Source organism: Macrobrachium nipponense, chromosome 2 (genome assembly GCF_015104395.2).
Source record: "Macrobrachium nipponense isolate FS-2020 chromosome 2, ASM1510439v2, whole genome shotgun sequence".
Taxonomy (NCBI): domain Eukaryota; kingdom Metazoa; phylum Arthropoda; class Malacostraca; order Decapoda; family Palaemonidae; genus Macrobrachium; species Macrobrachium nipponense.
Window position 1 is genome coordinate 108,201,620 of NC_087201.1, and position 22,404 is coordinate 108,224,023.

Here is a 22,404-nt window from a genome sequence, read left to right on the forward strand (position 1 = left end):
GCTTTTTGTCCACTTCCTTTTGTCTCTCCACTAAAGATAAAATCTGATAGGTGAGCCATATGAGAATCTTTAGAAATAGAATTCATTGATCCTAGCAACTACTTTTGGTAATTTTGATAACTGAATGATAGAAAATGATGTATACTTTTCAAAATTCAGTGCATCTTTTTGGACGTTTTACCTTACTTACTAATGATTTGTATGGTAATAGTATATGATATGAGTATGTATCTTGAATATGATGCAGAGTTAATGGAAAAGAATTATCATTGAAATTGTTTATTCTTTTGACAGGTGTACAGTGGGCGGAAAACAAATAACTCATTGTCTTCAGTGGCTTTCTCATTGAATTCAGCAGCAGTTGTTTCTGAACCAGCTGTTAATACTGTCAATTCTGTCACATCACCACCAACTAAGAAGAAAGTTAAAAGTGCGCACATGTAAGTATTTTCTGTAGACTGCTTCCCTATTCCAGATGTCATTATTGTTGTAATTAAAATTTTTATGTCAGATTCTTCTTTTTTTGGGGTTAGATATGAATTGAATTCTGTTCACTGTGCTATGTCATATCTCTAGGTAAAAAGTTAATTTCTCATTACTTGAATTGTTCTCTTCATAGAAGAATATTCTTTAATCTTACCTGCATTTAAAATTGTTCAAAATACACCTTGACAGCGGTTTGTTGTTTTCATTATTCTTTACACAACTAAGTGAAGCTGTCATATTGAAAGTTACTGGATCTCTGCACTGCTAATCAATAAGGAAATATAGACACAGGAAAAGCAGCAAGTTCTGTAGCTGCCATGAGCAGATTAAACATAAATTCCAAAAACTTTCATTTGATGCAGCTAAACTTTAGTATTGTAAAATGAACTTATGGGAAGTTTTGTGGAAGGATAAAACTTTTAATTAAAGATTAAATCTTTAGTTTGGGCATGGCAGTCATCAATATAAGTACATATTATTATTCCATCTGACTTTGATAATGTTGGTATGGTACTATGTTTGGGCTTCTATTACTGTGTTAACTAGGAAGAAAAGTAATTTAGGGATTTATCTGAAAAGACAATTTTCTAGCTAATTTACTTTTCCTGTGCTTTTATCTGTTAGAGAAGATAGTTAGTCCTCAGAATAGATATTTTCATGACAAATTTTTTCAAAGGGTTTTGCAAACTGAAGATGACCTACGCACAGGAATGTACAAAGTATTAGAACATTTACGTGATCATGAAGATGCTTGGCCATTCCATGACCCAGTTGAAGAAGAATATGCACCAAACTATTATGCTGTTATTAGAAGACCCATGCACATAACTAGGGTGAGTAAATTATTTTTTTAATTTTTTTAAAATTCAGTAATATGTACATCTTTTACTGTTATTTTAATAAATAAATTGCATTTTAATGACCATTTGTGTTGTAGAAGATATGTTTTATAGTAATAGCCATGTGAAAATAACTAATCCTTTGAGCCAGCCCTAGTAGAGCTGTTAATCAGCTCAGTGGTCTAGTTAAACTAAGAGGTACTTGACTTAGTAATACTACCTCAATTTGACAGAAACTCCAGGGGTCTGGCCTGTCATATATATATAAGTAACAAAGGCAGTTAAGTAGCAAAGACCCTGATTATAGCCTGCACTTGAATATTTCCAAGACATCTTACAGCTAATAGCAATTCTACATAGTTTCTAACTTAACCCTCAAACGCCTATTGGATGTATTATACGTCAACTAAAATTGTCTGTCGTCTGCTTAATTGATGTATAATACGTCGACTAAAAAAAGTTTTTTTAAATATTCGGTAAAAAATAGTTATAGGCCTACTTTGCGACAAATTTTAAATCACGTGCCTTGAGGGATGCTGGGAGTTCATGGATCAAGCTGTTGTTTTGTTTACAAGCATTACCCAGGCGTGCATGTACGAATTGCATTCTTCTTGGCCCAGCAATCATCAGCGATGTGTCATCCGAGAGCGATCTCTTGCCACATTCATGTTTTGCTGAACTTTTGCGAGTGTTAAAGTATTTGTGGTGGTACAAGACGTACATAGAGATGTCCCAACGTCGTCAGGAGCGCGAAAGGCACGTTTTGCCTTTTACAACCCATAGGAAGCATTGGGGTGTCCTGAGGGGCATTCATAGACATTTGGGAGGCCTCCAACAAAGGCTGTTCCTCTAGTTCAATAATAACATTCCTTTAATGAATTGAGTTACTTTAGTCCATTCATCCCACCCCCCTAGCAATGTGGGATTCAGCTAAGTAATTACTTGTTAAGTTACTTTTATGAAAATGATATTTTTAATAATAAAATGAAGTTTTATAAGTATACTTACCAAGTACAGGCAGTCCCTGGTTATCTGTGGACTTGGTTAATGGCGATCCAGTTTTATGGCACTTGTCTAGCACCATAAAATTGGCAAATTATGGCGCCATAATGGGCCAAATTTTGGTTATTGGGTCTTAAGGTGCTGATAATAGAGTTATGGTGTCATAACATACCTAGCAGAGGTGCCATGAATCAGTTATCAGCACCATTAACCAAAACTTGGCACCATAAACACCATGAATTGCTGAGTTTCGGTTAATGGCGGTTTTCGATTATCAGCACCCTGCTGAGAGCGGAAACCCTGCTGATAACCAGGGACTGCCTTTAATTACTAAATCAGAGCCCACCCTCCTCCCCTCTGATTTTCATGGACTTAGCAGCAATAAGAATTGAATGACACTGTTGGGTTTTGCCACTTGCGAGTTCCCATTGCATTGGGTGGAACCTGTCACTCCCGCATTGCAACAGTCACTTGCGTACAAATTTTTTGAATTTAGGGTGCTGTGTGTCATGAAAAATTAGTGCATGAATTTTCCAAGATGTATCTTCCACTTCTCCTTATGTTCCCTTTGTAACAAAAAGATTATTTGTCAAGCATATGGCAGATTGGCAGCTGTAGAGAAGTGGTTCCCTTTTGAATGTGTGCAATTATTGGACATTGCCTCTCCTCCCTCATTGTTTAATGGCAAAATTCGTGTTGTTTTGTAAATTATATGAAAAATGAAGGAATGTCTCCTACTCATGAAAATTAATTTGACAAAAATGACTAACCCGATCCGCACGGCTATAAAACTCCTTTGGACACCACTCTAGGCCTCTCTTCGTCAATTAACTTGGTATAGTTAGCAACAACCCTTTTGGGTCTTGATTGGGGCGTGCGGGTGTGAGGCGATGAGGCTGATGGCGATTGACCAAAATTGCACAAAGTAAGTAATCGTTCTTTTTTGTAGCCATCAATGGGCTAATTGTGTTTAATCATTACTGCAGATGTTCAGATCCTTTTAACAAATTTATTGACACTTGTTTCGTTGAGGAAGTGTGAACTGAATTTGTGAAATTCTTAGTGTTTTTTGAGTGGTCGCGTGGCCATATTGAATTTGTCCAAGTGTGGTGTGCCGAGTCACCTAAGTTCCGTTCATGTACTGTGCTTTGTTAATTGATAAATGAGTTTATTTTTATAATAAAAATTATTAAAATCAGGTGTGTTTCACCTGTCGAGTTGTCCTTGTATACGGCCATGAACTTGTCCATTGGTAGGGCTATCAGCCCATAACATCGGGCAGGAACCTAGTGAAAGTCGCCATAACATTTGCGACACCGTGTGAAGCTAATCGTTAACTAAGTATTTAATTGGTAAGTATATTTATAAAACTTCATTTTAGTATAAAAATATATTTCCAACCCTGCGCAGGGCCTCTTTTCCAAGACACTTACAAATTTGCTAATTTTATCAAGTTATGCATGTTGTTGCTAATAAATCTGTTTTATCTTGTGAAATTACCGATAGTTATAGCTCACATGATATCATAACCACTAAAATCAGTAACAGTTTCTGTACCTTTTAGTGAGTTATACAGGGTTTTTGTATTATTTCTATGTACTTTTAGTTTGCAAACTTAAAATTTATCCCTGAGTATATTTATAAGCAAATATATACTAATTGTATCAAGTTATACATGGTGTTTCTAATAAATTTTTTCATCTGGGAAATTACAATCATAGCTCGCATAATATCATAAAAGATAAACACTAGAATAAGGAACAGTTTCTGTACTGGCATGGGGAGATGCAGTACCTTTTAGTGAGTTATAGTACAGGGTTTTTGTAATATTTCTTTGTACTTTGGTTTGCAAAATTACTATTAAAGCTGACATGCTACCATAAAAGACAAGAACTAAAACCGACAGCTATTCTTGAGTATATTTATAGGCAAATATATTCAAGATGTTGACAGGGAGGTGTACATTTGCCCCAAGAAATCTCAAGTCGCACTAATCTTCCCAGTATCCTGGACTGAGGTGTTAGTATTGCCATAAGAGTTGCCATAAGCCATTTTTGTCCATTTCAAGTGATAGGAATTTTTCTGTGCAAAATTAATGCAAATTTTGTGGCCAAAAAACAATATGACCCAAATGGGGGAGTTTGATATGCACTTATTGAGAATCAAAAGAACATATCTGTCCAGTATTGGTTAATTTTGTTAAATTGACGTGTCAGCTTGATGGAGTGCTGCCATTAGCAGGATTTTGATTGAAATTGAATTTGATAAATGAGAAAAGGAATAGCTTTTGTATCTTTTACAAACCAAGTGATCTTAGTAGAGTACCATCTCAACTACAGTGAATTTCATGTTAGGAAGTTTTACAGCAAAGTGCCTAGATGACCTGAAGATTATAGATGAGGAGGAGTTTTGTTGGAACGTGTTTTTGATATGAATTAGAGAGTCCTTTGGAGAAAGGAACCTTTGAGAACCTCCATTAGAAGCATGCCCTTTGGTTGTAAGCTTCAAAACATTATCTGACATTGCTATTTTATGTTGATGGTACAGTGCCAGCTTCTTTTAGTGTGCATTTATTTTGGTCAAGCTATTTTCTGTCAACATATCCCTTGTTGTATTAAAAGTTCCATCCTTTTGACTCCATTACCTCATTGCATTGACCTTGATCACTCGTTGCAGTTTGTTCAACTTTCATACTTGTTTATGGGTTTTGAGTGAAGCATAAGTATTTTGAACCATGTTTGACTCAGTTCTTACATGTTACAGACTACAGTTTTCCTAACAGTCAGGGTACTATAATAGATGCACATCAACCATGCGTCTGATGTCTAGTAGGCCAGTCCCTTACGACACTCCTTATTGGCTGTTGATAAGCCAATCACAGGGCTGGAAATTCTGTCTCCCAAGAGTTTACACAGGCATAATGTATGTTCCACCTCTCCTGAGGGATATGTCTTTCAAAAGTATCCCTCAGTAGAGGTGGAACATACATCCTGCCTGTGTGAACTCTTGAGACTGAGACTTTGCAGCCTTGTGATTGGCTTATCAGCAGCCAATCAGAAGCGACGTAAGGGAGAGGCCTAGACATCAGATGCATGGCTGATGTGAATTCACTATAGCCCATTTTATTACCCCATGTTATTTGTGAGAATGCGTGCATTTCCGGGTGCAAACGTTTAGTAGTTGTTTGGCTTTAATCTCCTGAGAGCCAGAGTAATTTTATTGCTAACAACAAGACTCCTGCCAAAATAGACACTGAAGCATCTGTAAAGAGATGGGTCTTTAGTGCCAAAACAAGTATAAATTTGTAAATTAAGATATTTTTTTTATGCAAATGCACCTCTTGATGAGGTAATTTGTTTTTCTCCCAATGCCACAGAGCCTGCAGAGTGATCAGGTTTCAGGTTTTGTGATGATTGGTTTTCATTTGTATGAACAGACAGCAAGCTGCTTGTCTGAGCAAGGTACTAACACATATGAAGGTAATTTTAAAGGGCTAGATTTGTGCCAAGAAAGTAAATTAAGTTGAAAAATTATATAGTATATTGTCTCCATTGTATGATAGTGAAGATTTTCAGTTCTTAATTTTGTTATGTAACTGTAAACATTACAGATGGAAGAGCGTTTAGATGGCGGTTACTATACAAACCTTGCAATGTTTGAAGGAGACTTCAAGCTTATGATGGACAATTGCAAGCTCTATAATGGACCTGAAAGTGGTGAGTATATGGTAATTTTGTTTATTTCACATGCTATTTTAATAGTTGTAATTATTAATGCCCTTGCAAGCATGTATTATGAAAAAACCTAAGGAATTTAAATTTTAAGATTGCAATACACTCCCTGAACACCTGAATTAGCCCTGGTCACTGACCAGCCCGAACTATATCTCCACATATTTACCCACTAAGTGGGTAATTTTAACTGTCAGTGTTACAAACGCTGCAGGTAAAATCTAGTCAAATGAGTTACCTGTGTTACCGTTGGCAACGCTGCCGCAAATACCGGCCACCAGAGGCCTGTCTCCTCAATTGTTTCTTGTTTGCCATGCTGTGCGGATCAGTCCCACATCAGGCGAACTTTTGGTCATTTAGCCCGACCCCACTCAAATAGTTTTCATATTTTGGATACAGATTACGACCTTGGACTGTGATTAATGTTTTTCTCCCGTTTGACTTTGGATAGCTACTTTGTACTCGCTATGGATAAGTTAGAAAATAAACGTCGTCGCCGTCTGCAAACGCCTCTGCTTCTACTTCATCTACAGTTCGATGATCGAGCCTTCTACTGCTAGACATGGTGCTCATCGGCTCTGCATGCCCTTCAAGCGTAGGATGAGTACCCTCACACATGATCGACTTTCTTTTCGTTATTTCGTGTAGGAAGGTTCAGTGCAAACCAGTCACAGATGTTTGTCTTGGTCAGGAGACAAGGAAACATTAGAGTTAGCTATTCAAGAAATTAGTGGACAGGTATGTTTATCATATTTCTAGCCTGACGAATAATTTAACCAAAATAGAGATAGTGGTAGTAGTAGTTGTATAGTGGATTCTAATCGTTCTTTTTCAGCCCCCCTGCTTGTTCCAGAACCAGCCCTAACGGGTGCTGGGGATAATGGAGAACCGCAAGCCTCCGAGTGGGTAGGTTGTGCCGGCCCTCCTAGCGCGGAGCAGGCAGTGTTGGCAGCAGATTTCCCCTTCCCTCGATGTGTAAGTTCTCAGGATGATGAAAATTTAGGTCAGATACAGACGAGTAGGGATAATAGGCTACATAGTGTTTAGGAAGAGAAGTGCAGGCTTCTTCGGGTCGGTTTTCTAATATAAGTAGTTTATAGAGGGACAGTGTCATTAGAGCCTCTTTGGGTTTTTCCTCCTTCGAGTTCCTTGCATCAGAAGCTTGTTACTTTTTAGGCTTGGTTGGTCGTTCAGATCTGGTTTCGAGTCTGTCGGGTTCTGAAGGGTTGAATACTGCTCGTTTGTCTTTAAGGTTCTTTCCTTTACTTATACGATATGGTAATTGTTAATATCAACTAATTCTCTGTTCAATGCATATTGACTTACGATAATTCAGTATGTAGAGAATCGAATAAATTAACTACGGCTAGCCTAGTGTTCACGATGATATATCGTATGCATATACAGTAGCCTAGTCTAGCCTAAAGTGTTCGCTGTACTACATATCGGTAGAGTAATTTTTATAGTGGCTAACGCTGTAGGCTCAAGGTATTTTGACTTCGGATAATTCAGTACAGGTGTAATTGAACACGAACGATAATCGATCTTAGGATAATTCAATATGAATGTAATCGAACAGGAATGAAGATCAGATTCTGTCCGACTAAAGCATTATAAGTGTATGATATACATCATCATATTAGTGTAGTATGAATACTAACTCGTCGGTCATTCTCGCTCTGGAATCAGCTGATGGCGAATATGAGTTTGTGTTGCCTTATCCAACTCATTCTTGTCCTGATTGGCTAGCATGACTAACGTAACAACTTTTCCTCACTTATGCCATGTTTGTCGTCTTGAAGGAGACGTTTTTCAACTATGTTGACATTCAACATAGTCAATAATGGTATCTTGTGCCATATAATCAGATATCAGATATAAGGAATTCGTTTGTATGACGTCTTCATACGTTTAACAGACTAATTGTCGTCAGTAATTACACTGTGCTTATGTCAATTACAGTTACAAAAATAATTACCAGTCGTATTATCGAATTACAGTGTCAACTGAAATTAATATTAGGCCTAATAAAGTTTCTTTTAATTACCTTACAATATGTAATTGATTACTTTTCATTAAATTACAATTACACAAGCTTGTCGTCAAACAGAGCTGTTGTAAGGAGGCTTGGGTTAGACAGACAATGATGCTGGCTAGTCTACTTCCTTGGCTCCAGATTCAACCATATCACTTGGTCTCGGCTAATGTTTTTGTTCCTAGTTAGCATAAATGAATATCTGGATACTTAACTTATATGGATCAATGTCATATTGTTCGTCTTACGATGTAATTTGACTAATACGTCTCATTGGAAGCTAGTTTTTCCCTCAGGTTAGATTGCGTAAATTCAGCGTTTCTGTTCGTTTTCACTTGTTTTCATAGGTATTACGTACCTTACTTTATTAATCTTTTGTCACTGTAAAAACGACAGTAAATGAACTCTTTCATGCTATTAGTTTCTTTTACCACGGCTGCGTTTTAATTCATACAAAGCTTGGGACTGCTATCCAGGTTGCTGATGCACGTAATATTGCCTTATCAGATTCAGCTACATTTATAACATGAATACAGTAATTACTGTCGCACGCAAATGAATACAATAAAATGATGTTGCTATCGGATTCGATCGTATTAGCAACAAGTTCTTGTTCGGTTGTTCATAGCTGTACGCAGTTATACGAGTATATATTATCATTAAGATAATATTTTTTAACTTAGAAATGGGTGCAAATTTATGGAGGTGGAAATGTTAGACGATTGTAATTCTCTCTCTCTCTCTCTCTCTCTCTCTCTCTCTCTCTCTCTCTCTCTCTCTCTCTCTTACTTTCCTGATTTTATATTCTCTCTATTAATCCTATTTTCCACCCTCTCCTAACACTTGATTCATTGTGCAACAAAGAGGTTTTCTTCCTGTTACACCTTTTCAAACACTTTTCTGTCAATTTCCTTTCAGCGCTGAATGACCTCATAGGTCCCAATACTCGGCCTTTGGCCTAAATTCTATTTTAAACCCAACAATCTCGCTGTCTGACTGCACGCTGCTGCCTACGCCAGCTGTGCAAGAGATATAGGAAGACTTATTTGCAATGTAATGCCGATTTTAATTACTAACCCCATCGTAAAATCGAATTAACGCAAGTCAATTACTGTAGCTTCAATACGGACTGTATTCACGATCACGTCTTGAATAATTTCCTGATTTTCTAATGTTTGTCAGATTATCGTGGAGAACAGAGTCGGTCTAGTTTTCTCTCTCGCCCAGTTTTTCTGTTAAAACTTATAATGTCTTTACACAATCTTTTATCTGGTCATTCTTCGGATGTCGCTTTGAAGTCTTCTCACTCATCTTGTTTTCTTTGCCAATAACACAGCAGAGCCAGAGTTTTTATCGTTTTATTCTGAAATTTTGGGATTTCAACCTCTCTCTCTCTCTCTCTCTCTCTCTATCCTTCTCTCTCTCTCTCTCTCTCTCTCTCTCTCTCTATCTCTCTTCTCTCTCTTCTCTCTCTGCTCTCTCTCTCTCTCCTCTCTCTTCTCTCTCTCTCTCTCTCTCTCTCTCTCTCTCTCTCTCTCTCTCTCTTTGGGGTTAAAGGAAGTAATTTTGGAGGGGCTGCCTTCATAGCACCTTCCACAGGTCCTGTAGTTCTCAGGCTGCTGGTGTTCATGTTTCAAGGCGGTATCCGCAACTCCGTATTTTCAACCTTACTTGTTTTGAGATGTAGTGTGTCCTCCGTAGTTCTTGCGGGGGCTACGGCAGTTGGAGTTTAATCTGCGCCATCGTTGACTGTATTGATACTGGTTGTCATCATCCACTCCTTTTGTAGGGTAGTTAGTAATCTTCCTTCTTCGTTCCCATTTATATACCTTAGGTGTGTGAGACGTAACATGCTTACTGCGGTAATTGGTGGGGGGCTACGGCCGTTGGCAGTTCGTCTGCATCATAGTTAGCACTTTTTTGTGCCCTCGGCCCCCTTTTCTTAGGGTAGCTGGTAATTTCCTTCTGCGGCTCCCATTGGTTCCACAGTTCGTAACCCGTCATTAAAGCACTGTGTACCGCACAGTTGGTTCTCCACTTGCACACTGTCGGCGGTAGGTGCTCCGGTGGTTACTCGTAGTGACTTCTCTCTCTCCTTCTGCTTATTTCCCAACTTTTTCATGCTACGGGGTTTCATTGTGGGTCCGACCTTGATTCTGTGTCTACTGGGAGTACTTCCCTCCCTCACTTGCTCTTGACTCCAGTCCAGGTTTAGTGTTGGTAACTGGCGTTAGTTGTATCACGTTTTACGACCTCTTCGCTCTTAGGGGATGTTGCTCGCCTATTGTAGTCTGCCCGGTCTCATGTCATAGTCACTGTTGAGTGCGGAGTTTGGCAGTCAAGTGAGACTGATTCAAGGTTAGGTCATCGTCTTGGTTGGTACACGTTTGGTGCAACAGTGTGGGAGTGACTCACAGGGTTGGGCGTTCATCGCCAAGGTATGTTCGGCTCAGGTTTAAAGTTATCTTCACTGTGTAGTGAGGGTATGCGCAGTTGAATGACTAACTATTACAGGTTTTGCGGAACTGGTGACAGTTGGCTCTTGTGAGGGGGTGGACAGCGGTCGGATAGGGGTTACGTCATCATGTCTGGGGGGGAGTGTGGGTTGCGCAGTCGAGTACAACTTGCTCAGGAGTTTATCATCTTCTTGTTGGTATATCGTTGCGGAATCGGATTGGTAGGCTCAGATATGATGGGATCTTGTATGTCGTTTGGTATCGAGCAGCCAGACGCAGTAGGTTCCGGGTTCTTGGGTGCTGCTCTTGTGGGGGTTCGGCCTTTCTCCTTTTTCCTGTTCCGGTGTGGCCGGACAGGTCTGACAGAGATACCCAGGCATAGTAGGTTCCAGGTTCTTGGGTGCTGCTCTTGTGGGGGTTCGGCCTTCTCCTCCTTTTTCCTGTTCCAGTGTGGCTGGACAGGTCTGACAGAGGGATAGGTACCTGTTTGAACGAGAGACTCGTTTGCTAGTTGTGGGTTTTTGTTTCTCCGGCGAAGGAAGCGAGTATAACGGATTATGGACTTTGTCCTTTCTCTCTTTCTGCATTCCAGGCTCCGGAGGAATCTCACAGTTAATTCAAGGAATGTTTGATACGTTGTATTCAACCAAACCAGCAGTCCTCTCCAAAGCATCAGTATGCATGATCTGGTTTCGGCGAGTCGGACAGGTTTTGGGGAAGGACTTTGGCTAGCATCACTCTCTGTATGAGGTAGTGGGTAACTCCTCTGCTGGAGTCCGACTTCCGGTTTACGAGACAGTTGAGGCTTTTCTCTATTGGGTTCCTTCATTGATTCGTGTGGTAGGGGTTACGGATCATGAGGCTCGTCTTTGGAAGACACCTTTCACAGCTAGTGGGAGGCCTTGTCCCACTCTGTGTGGATGTGGTGAAAGTTGATGGGTGTTTCTCTGAGCCTGGACTGTTTGATAACCTCTTCACTTTGGTTTCGAGGGGGTATGCATACCAGACTAACATTTCTGATGGTTATACTATGTTCCTGTCAAGGTGAGGAGGGACTTCTTGTTAAATCGTTGCCTCAGCACTATCTGGACATTCATAAGAAGGGGTTCTTAGTCAATCCAAGGGCGCAAAATATCACGGAGGGCTACCCTTTGGCTTCCGGAGGAATGTTTCGGTGTCGGCGATCGTGTAGGTGGTTATTTGAGAGTTGGTGTGGTTTTTCACAACACCGTACCTCAGGGAAATTCAGTTTCTTCAGAGAGGTTACTCGCGGGGTTCTGTCGTTGGTAACTCAGTTTTATTTAGTTGGCTTGGTAGAGTTACGGTGTTAAAAGTTTAGGGAGGCAGTGATAGTCTAAATGAACTTTAGGGTGTTAGAAGTTTAGGGAGGCATTGATAGTCTAAATGAACTTTAGGGTTAGAAGTTTAGGGAGGCAGTGATAGTCTAATGAACTTTCTGTTGGTCAAGCTTAGACTGAGTATATTGTTCCTTAGGCCCTTGAGGTTAGGCAGATCCCGATGGTCATGTTGGAATAACTACAACTTCTTCAGCACAAGTCATCTACATCAGTGAGCAGTAGAGAACTGAAGGTCCTGCACACTCAACTTCTCCTCCATACATGAGAGGCTAGATAACCACATGGGAGGTTCACCATTTCCCCTCCATACATGAGAGGTATAGAATACCACATGGGAGGTTCTTCAGACTCGGGCGGTACCTTGGACTCAACACCGACGGTATGGTACTTCCTCTGCAAGCATCCTCACCTACAGAGCTGGACAGCCAGGTGAGGAGATTTGTTTTTTACCTTATCACATGGGAGGTACTTCTGACTCAGATGGTACCTTAGACTCAACACTGATGTTGAAGTACTTTCTTTGCAAACATCCTCACCTAGTGATCTGGACAACCAGGTGAGGAGATTTGTTTTTACCTCCATGAAGAAGAAGTATAGCTTATCACATAGGAGGTACTTCTGACTCAGACGGTACCTTAGACTCAACACTGATGTTGAAGTACTTTCTTTGCAAACATCCTCACCTCCGAGTTAGATAACTAGGTGAGGATACATGCTTTTATACATGGTAGGTTGTTTATAAACGAGTTACCTGCGTATGATCCGTGGACAGGTCGGGCTGAATTAGATTTATCCCACCTCCGGGTAAATGTTGTTAATCTGGGCTAATTCAGGTGTTCAGGAGTGTATTGCAATATGAAGTTTTCATAATAAACCTAATATTGTAATACTTACCTGAACACCTGAATGATTCCCACCCTCCTCCCCACTTCAATTTGATAGTGAATGATTCAGTTGAGGAGACAGGCCTCTGGTGGCCGGAATTTGCGGCAGCGTTGCCAACGGTAACACAGGTAACTCATTTGACTAGATTTTACCTGCAGCGTTTGTAACACTGACAGTTAAAATTATCCACTTAGTGGGTAAATATGTGGGGATATAGTTCTGGCTGGTCAGTGACCAGGGCTAATTCAGGTGTTCAGGTAAGTATTACAATATTAGTTTTATTATGAAAACTTCATATTTTATTGTGTTGATGATTTTGCTTAGTTGGGAACATAAGTAGAAATGTTAGTATTCAGAAAAATTTTACCAAATGATAAGGATATTGTATTTAAGGCTGACATCCTTGCACTTCATATGTGAATGCTAATTTCTAAAGATATTCTGTATTTTTTAAGACCTATCAGATTATAAGTAGATTTTATTATATGGCAGACATCATTGTACTCCTTTCTGTCAGAAAGTCATTAACCAGACAAATTTATAGTTGATACTCTGCTTAAGAAGTATGTTCTTTTAGTGTAATTCATGTGTCTAGATATACTCATTATTTTGGTTAAACACACTTAATTGTCTTTTTTTTGCCGAAGACCATAATAGTTACTGTATTACTTTTGGTAAATTTATGTAAGGAAAACTAAACACCATGAGAACTTTGAGAGAATGCATTATTATAAAAGTTGAAGGGATGAGTAAGAGAATTCAATCTCATGAGCTGCTGTTGTTATGAGTATGGATACAGTATATTTCACTTTTGTATCATAGAAGTGTATACAGCCATATTCAAAAGGGACACTGGAAGAAGAGATGTCTTCTGTTTTATGTGTATTATAGCACCAAGTTCGGGACATGGATAGTGAGGAGGACAGGATATAAGTTAGTTGGTAAAAGATGTTATTGGAAAGGGATATATACGTATTGCCTTTTTGCAAAGTGATATGTATGACATAAGATTATCAAAAACAAAAAGACGAGGTCATGTATTTATTTGGCTAAACTTTTTATTGCTGTAAAGGTATAGGGTTTGGTTTGATTGAGGGTGTTTTCAAGATGTTAGATTTTACAAATGAATTAAATTTTTAATCTAGATATTCCGGAAAACAAATTATAAGTGCATGTTCATACGTTTTAGGCTAAAGCTATTTTAACTGATAAAGTGAATGTAGGATAATTGAAAGTAGGGTTTTATATGGGTAGAAAGTTTATACTATGTTATTCTAATGATTAAAATGGTTTTAAAGGCAGGTTTTGACAAAGGAGTTACACTTATGGTCCCCCCAGCGACCCATAAAACAGACCAACCAATTACAAAGAATCCAATTATAGGTGGTCTAGGTCAGAATAGTACTTGTTGGCACAGTGATAGAATAAAAATGGTTACATATTTACTTCCAGGGTTTTTGCCGGAAAGATATAATATGTGCCCTTTTCCATTAGTCCTACTGAACCCTGGAAATCACTGGAACAGCTTAAAATAAGTAGTTTCATCATTAAAACTTGATGCCAATAGCATACTACAAGTTTGGTGCATATCTGTTGACCAAGCAAATTTTAATTGTTTTTTACAAGACTATATCCATGCAGTTGGTATGAACCACACCCATTGACTCAAAATGACCTGAGCAATTTGATATGGAACGCTTGAACTGAGGGTCCTGCATAATGGCAGCCCTGTAGTCATATAAAGTTGTTATTAGAAAGCCAGTCCAGTATGAATTATTAATGTTATTAGAAGCCAGTCAGTATTGAATTATTAATGAGGGACACTGTAGTTCCTCATACAGTTTCCATATTTGTAATAGACTATTGGAAATCTATGTTCACTTAGCCCTTTCAGTTTGTTTTGACAGCCATGTATGGCTGTACAGCATTAGTCCTTTTGTACTAGCTATGGAAAATTTTAATTTGAATTATCATACCATTTGGACTAATATCCTACCTAGGTATTAATTTGTTTAGTTAGCCCAAGCCACTGTTTTTATAGGTTAGCTTATTTAAATACACGAAGGATCCTGTTTATATCCTGTCTTAGACTATTTGGGCGAAACTACCACTTAGTACACCGACAATAGGAAGTTAGCATAGGGCATTGCCTCATCCAGATTATTCTATCTCAAATGTAAAGGCTATATAAAAACAGAAAGTTACTTACTGGTAAATTCATAGCTAAGCTAACATCTTTAGTCTAACTCAGATTGTTTACATCTAGCCCTAGGCTATTTGGTGTATTATACAAAACAATAACTTTGTAATATGAAACTCACTGATGTGAAATTTTATAGTTAGGCTATCACCTAGTTATAGGTTATTGGCTAATCCTGATTAATGTACAGTTATGCTCAAATCTCATGTGACATGACTCCATAGGATTTCGTTCAAAATTCACTAACTGGCAACGTAGCATGCTCCATATTTGTTCCGACACGGCATACAAACCTTCGGTCCTTTTACAATAGGAAGGTACTAGCGGCAGCTGGATAGGTCGTAAGCTTTCGAACAAGGGGTTCGGTAGTTAACTGCTTGTCCGACAGGCGCGCGCGCGCGACTGGGAGGTAAACAAATCACTTTTGCTTTCGGCCTGCTGGCGTGTGGACGTGTATCATCGCTCTCTGCCCGCTTCATCGTCGTTGCTTTCGCATGGTTGTGTTTTTCTTTTTCTATTTATCTAGTGAAACTGAATTGTAAGTACAATCATTTCATATTTATTTCCATTGAATTCAATTGTGAATTAAAGGATCTTGGTTTCACCACGCCCTCCGATTACCCGAGTGCCGGGACTGAAGGGCGTAAGTGCGGGAATTCATTTTCCCAGAAATGATCCTCGTATTGTGTATGCTCGGTGCCGAGGGCGGGAGAGCGCTCGCTCTGAGCGTATATTTTGGTTGGAAATGTGTAGATGAAAAATTCTGTATGGAAGTGGAATCGCAAGTACAGTATTCTTTTTCATTTTCATATATATTATTTTGATTGTAGCAATACTCATTTTGGATCAGTTTCCGAGCTTACCCGGAAATTGATCCTTTCCCCTTTTTATTTGAATGAAGTGAAATCGCAAGTGCAGTTCTTTTTTCATTTTCATATTTTATTGAGATTGCATTGTTTACTTGGATCAATGTTTCCGCTATTTCCCGGGAATTGATCCTTCCCCTTTTTATTTGTATGAAGTGAAATCGCAAGCGCAGTATTCTTTTTCATTTTCATATATATTTTGATTGCATCAATTCATTATGGATCAAGGTTTCCATTCATAATCGGGAATGGATCCTTTTACCCTTGCGCTCGGTACCGAGGGCGCAAATGCGCTCGATCCGAGCCCTTATTTCATTGTGAAGTGAATCGTAATGCAAGATTCTTTTTCATTATTCTTTTATTATTGATTGCATCAATATTATTTGGTTCAAGTTCCGCTCAGTCAGGGAATTGATCCTTATGCCCTTGCAATCGGGCCGAGGGCACGATTGCTCTCGGGCTCTTATTATTATTGTTGGGTACATGGGTGCTGTGCGGGTGGGGTGGGGAACGAGACCCCCCCCCCCCCTGCTCAGCTCCCACAGATGGCCCTTCCCCTTGGGGGGGGGAGGTTATCTGCGTTCTTCTCCTCGCCCTCCGTCGAGCGCGGGGGAGGGCGCTCGGTGCCCGATGTACAATTGTATTCGGGGTCTTCCACTCGTTCGGAGAGGGCTCACCCCCCGCGCGAGGGGACTTCCCCCCCACTAATCGCTACTACTGTTATTTCCGCAGGTGCTACTGCCACGAGGGTGGACCTTGGTGAGGTATGGGCGTCCTTCCATTTGCAGGCGTGCTAGTGTCCAGGGGCTGCGGTTCTATGTCTGGGCCTACTGCGGTCACCCATGGAGTGGTGACCACGCTCCAGGTGACGACGTCCCTCCTCACCTGGTGTACTCGCCTCACGTGGTAACAGTCTTGCCTACAGCCGCTGTGAAGTGCCGTTCGCCGTACCGAGAGGGGGGCGTGCCGCCGCCGCTCGTGGTTGCCGCGCTGCCGCGACCACACTTCCGCTGCCCTAGAGCTCGCCCCTGGACCTGCCGCCGGTACCAGGATGTTGCTGGCTGCTGCTCCACTTCCTGTGTTTCCGGTGCTGCCTGCCGTACCTGCCGATTCTGGGCTGACTGTCCATGCAGTTGCTGCGCTGGCTGTCCCTGCCGTTGCTGCGCTGGCTGTCCCTGCCGTTGCTGCGCTGGCTGTCCCTACCGATGCTGTGCTGGCTGTGCCTGCTGTTCCTGAGATGCCCATACCTGCTGACGTCGTCCCTGTTCGTGGTGGTACTACCCCAGACTTTGGTCTGTCTGTACAGGTGCGTCCGGGCCCTGTGGCTTCGGCTACAGCAGCCCCGGCTCCGCCCTGGATAGCAGATCTTACGTCTGTCCTGAGGAAGCTGACGAAGAAGAGGAGGAAGGTCTGTCGTCGTCGTCGTCGTCTTCATCTTCTTCATCGTCGTCGGCTGCCGCCTCTTCCCCTTCGACTTCTAAGGCTTCACAGCCGAGGAAGAAGAAGGTTGCCTCCTCCTCCTAAGAAGTCTCCCTCGGGAGCTTCTCGGGACCCGTCTCACCTCGGTGGGACGGGAGGGTTCCTTCCGCTGGTCCTCCTGCTCCTTCGGGAGTGGGGCCCGTCTCTTCTTCCGCAAGGAAGAAGACTACGGGGACCAGAGGGGTACCGGCTAACACCGGTACTTCCTCGCCTGGTGTCAGTGGTTCTGCCACTGCATCAGGGTCCGTCTCGGCCTCTCGTTCGCGGGAGGTACCGAGTGTACGGTCGCCTACCAGCGACCATGCAGCCAGGAACCAGACCTCTGAGTCCGCTCAGCGTCAGGTTCACGGCACGGGGCGGAAGACTGGTGACAGCCGCTCACGCGACTCTCACCAGACCAGCTCTCGCTCTCGCGGCGACCAGCTGGCTACCCGGGGACGTGACGGTCCACGACCGGCCACGGGCTGAGGCTGGGAAGAGGTCCCCCCGTTCGCCGGTGCCAGCCACGGCTGGAACCAGCGACATGACGTGCCGTGAGGACAAGCACCGGTCTCACTGTGACAGTGGAGCCTGCAGGTCGCCTGACCGTCGCTCTCACAGAGAGCGATCGGGTACGGCAACCAGCACCAGCTCTTCTGACACTCGAGATCGGGGCCGCTGTGCTCAGTCCAGCCGTTCTCCACAGCGAGACGGTTCGACCAGGCCTGCAGCTCAATCGCCACTGCGGGTTGACGATCGCCTGCAGCCCTCCAAGCCTGCTGGTTCTGCCAGCGAGCGAGGAGGGAGCGTCAGGTCTGCCTCTCCCGTACCTTCAACCTCCTCGGGTTACACCGGGAGGAGCGAGGTATTGAGGAGTGATCGTGAGGGGTGCGCCCCTCATGATCCCACCACAACGCCCTACGTGCCAGGCACGGTTCTTGGACCGGCCAGGACGTATGCTCAAGTGGATGGAGAAGACCGAGAGGGCTGTCGCTGTTCCCCCTTCTTAGGAGGAAGGTTCTCGGAATATGCTCTTGTTCGAAGGGCTTAACGGTCCCACTCTGCAAGATGCTGTGACTTCCGAGATCCAGAGGAACTTTGCCGAGGTTATGGCGCTGATTCGTCAGCACAACGACCTCGGGGAAGGATCGCCGCTCCCACCAGCAGAGCCACGTCTCGGCTCGAGTCGTTTTGGGGCCCGAGAGGGAACCCAAATCGACGGTGGGTCTGCCGCGATCGGAGCTTGCCGACTGTGTTGAACCAGGTAGTCTCTCGTCTCCGGACAAGAAGGCTCTCTCAGTTCTGGCCGGTCGAACAAGCTACTTCACCTCCTCTACTGCGACAGAGGCGTTTCTAAACGTGTCTTCGGACACCGTATTTGAATACCCCTTCGGTCCTCCTGAGGTTTCGACCTCGACGAGGACTGGAATGAGTCGGAGGACGGTATCGGCTCTCTCCTGTCAGGTGTCGATCAGCCCCACCCAGACGACGTTCACAGTGGCGGCAGACCCTTACCTACAGTATGAGTTCGTAACCCTCCTCGGGAAAACGTTTTCTCCTGACGATACGTTTTCCCAGGCTCTGAGCGCTACCGGGGGGACCTTCGGGTCCTACCTGACGTAAGCCCCGGTCGTTGAGGAGGGATCCTGCCCCTTTCTCGATTTCTACGGGAATCGGGAGGATCACCAGCCGATATCGTTTGACGAATTCGGTGGGGGGTTTCGCAGAGTGCTTAGAATTCTACGAATTTCTAGCGCACTCGGAGTGTTCGAGTTTTTTACGATCTCCAAACACTTAGGCGAGACCACGGTCCAAAGTGAGCGAGAATCCCCGATAATTGTTACACGATAATCGGGGGAACCCTCGTATGCTCGAACATCCTGTAATTTCTAGCATTTTGGAAGAAGACTGCCTGCTGAAAGAAGAGTATCTCACAGTAGGCGATTAACCTGGAATAGAGAAGAACGGACGGGAACTTCCAGTTTGGCTTGAACTATCGTTTTCGGTATTCTGTTCACCATGAAGCTTTCCTTTGGGAAAGACTTCTCCTTCACTCTCTTGACTAGAGAACGAAGGCGGTCGATCTCCAATCCTTATTCTCATTCCTCGAGAGGAAAAGAATTTAGGATGGAGGTCGTGGTACAGAACCTACAAATATACTACGTATATTACCCTCGCGACATGATTCTTTTAACAGTTGAATTGTCCGGGGGGTAGGCACATACCGTAGTTAACTCTACGGTTTGTGACCGAGACGAATTGTATCTTAATTGAACTGCAACTCGGGGTTGCCTGCAACCTCCCAGCAGTTATCAGTTTCGATTTTAGATACTTGGTATTGTCATGACAACACCAAATCAGCTTTTGTATTTACCGAAATCCGTTTCGGTTAAATATAATTGCTCGAGCGTATTCTTTATGCTCGATGGTTCTAGCCGAACGCATTCCTTCGTGGAATAATGGATTACCTGGCAACTCAGGATGACGAGTCACCGAGAGCTACTGCGTATTGAACTGCCTGATAGCGGCTCAGTATCAGCTAGGTCTCGGAGATGCACGGTCGGTTACGTCTCTCTCTCCCCTGGTTTGATTGACTACCGAACCGTATCTCTGCCCAACAATCATGGACTTAGGTCTCTGATTAAAGGGGATTCTCGCAATAATGAAGGACCATCTACTGCTGTGACGCTCGATTTCATCGCCTTCGACATTGCGAGAATTTTCAACAGAGATATCTCTTGGACTCTTTCATCTTTTTTCTGTTTACCGCACGGTAACAGAAGTCTGTACTAGTCACCCGCTGCATCGCACCGCGATAATGCGAATGATTTTGCAGACATCTGAGTTTGTCTTCAAAATATCTCGTATTCGTAGGTGTGCTATTATTCATTGCTCGCCCGAATTAACAGATATGTCAGAAGACATCGCCTACTCTCCGACCTGACAGCTCTACTTCCAAAATGTTCAGCCCATGAGAAGCAGTTCTTCAGGCAGTATTTCCCTGTCTTCATTACTGAAAAGCGCTCCGCTTTTATTGCAACTACGATCCTCACCGGACAGCAATGAATAGCGGTTAGCGTTCTCAGTCTTTGTAGCACAGGTTCAGAATCTTGAGAATCCTTCTCTCGGTTCAGCTGTGAAGACGTAGGTTGCATTTTCTGTACACCTTCGTCTTCAACGACACATAGTGTTGTTTCTCCTTAGCCGAGAATCAACTATACTATGAGATATCTTGCCATCAGGGACCTCGGTCTCTAGAAGGCAATTGACTTTCGCCTGTTGGGCACATGCCTTAAGAGAGTCATCACCTTGCCTTCTGGCATCGGTGACGAACAAATTATTTGTTTAGTCTCTTGGCATAACCCTTTTAAGGCGAAGGTCACGTGACTTGCTCGGGTGCTTGGACAACTTGCCTCCTACCGAACGCAGTCAGTCGGCAGCTGTCAGAGCGCCCAAGTCTGTTACGAACTTCGCTGTGGACTTAGTTCGGTTGTTCCATAACAGTCTTTTCTTCGTCCTAACGGCTTGTCACAGTACCCATACCATCGACACCCACCATTGAGTGTCGGTGTCCTATCCACTATCCAGAGGGCCGAAGAAACAACCTTCGTCTGCAGGACGGTTGGATAGACCAGTATGGGTACAGGACATCACCGAAGTCGAGAAGAGGGATAGGTCATACGACCATTCCCTTCTTTTCCTCTGAGGTAATTGCATGACTTTTCCTGCGAAGTCAAGCATCCAGGGGATGGGGATTCGTGACGCTCGATTTCGTACCGAATTCGTAGCGAAGACTCTGAACCCTTCGGTTCCTGACGATCGGTTAGAGTCCTTCACAATCCCCTCCCTAATGGACTTCACCGCCTTCAATGCGAAGGAGATGCTGCTTTGTCCTGTGAGTCGCGCTTTCTGAAGAAACTCGACATCCCAGGCTGAGTGTTGAAGACTCTTCGTCAGCACCAAGATGACCTAGAAGTACACTCCCTCGAGTTACACAAGAACTTCTCCGTGGCGCAGGTACTGAAGGCAGGGGTCTGGTACAACCAGACCACTGGCACCTCCTTCTACCTTTTGGATATTGCCCACAGGTCCTTGGATCGTTTTCCTTAGGACCCGTGGTGGCTGCTCAACACGTTGTGTAGCTAACCCAGACCCTAGCAGGCTGAACAGCATCGAGTCCTGGTGTGACTGTAAGAATAGATAAGTGAATGAGAGAGTGACTGGCTTCTCTTCCTATCTTTTTCTCCCCCTCTACCTGTGGGTAGAGGGATACGGTCATCACCTTGCTGGATAAGGACGAGATGCCGGTGAGCTACTCGACAGAGCCCCATCCTATCCCTTTCACTAGGGATGGGAGCGAATATCCACCACTTCCTCCTACAAGGGGGGGGAAGTGGATGCCAACAAGAGACAAACCATAACTTTATGTTGCCTCTTGCAAATAGGAACTTGTTCTTGTTTGCTGGTACGAAGAGATACGCTTGCCTCTCTCTTAGTACTTGGTCCAGAGGTCTGACCATTGATCCTGCGGTGCACACCCCGATCAATCGGACAGAGGCTTGGATCCCTCCCTCGCTCTTACGACCAGGGAGGCATTCCAAGGTTGGGCGAACACCAGTCTGTTCACAAAAGACTCAGATTCCTCCCACCAAGAAGTGAGTCTTCCTATTGTAAAAGGACCGAAGGTTTGTATGCCGTGTCGGAACAAATGACAATTTGTCCAAAATTGCATTTTTCCTAACTATACAAACCTGAGGTCCTTTTACACATAGTCCCACCTCATGCCACCCCTCACTCTGCAGTTTTTGCTTGGGCCAAAAGCAAAAGTGATTTGTTTACCTCCCAGTCGCGCGCGCGCGCGCCTGTCGGACAAGCAGTTAACTACCGAACCCCTTGTTCGAAAGCTTACGACCTATCCAGCTGCCGCTAGTACCTTCCTATTGTAAAAGGACCTCAGGTTTGTATAGTTAGGAAAAATGCAATTTTGGACAAATTGTCATTTATCTATTATTTCAATGCGGAAACGTGATTATTGCATACAATATGGGCATAATATGTTTCATAAAAGTGAAATCTGTCATATATTTC

At 43.0% G+C, this 22,404-nt stretch overlaps 1 protein-coding gene across 3 annotated transcripts in view; it reads left to right on the forward strand.

Annotated features, from left to right (window-relative positions):
- LOC135220897 (trichohyalin-like) overlaps positions 1-22,404 on the forward strand; it is a 256,724-nt gene that overhangs the window by 135,243 nt on the left and 99,077 nt on the right. For all 3 annotated transcript variants that reach the window (XM_064258510.1, XM_064258511.1, XM_064258512.1), the window contains 3 exons: positions 295-440; positions 1,163-1,319; positions 5,938-6,043. In XM_064258510.1, coding sequence (XP_064114580.1) covers positions 295-440; positions 1,163-1,319; positions 5,938-6,043 — 409 coding nt within the window. The remainder of the gene's footprint in view (positions 1-294; positions 441-1,162; positions 1,320-5,937; positions 6,044-22,404) is intronic.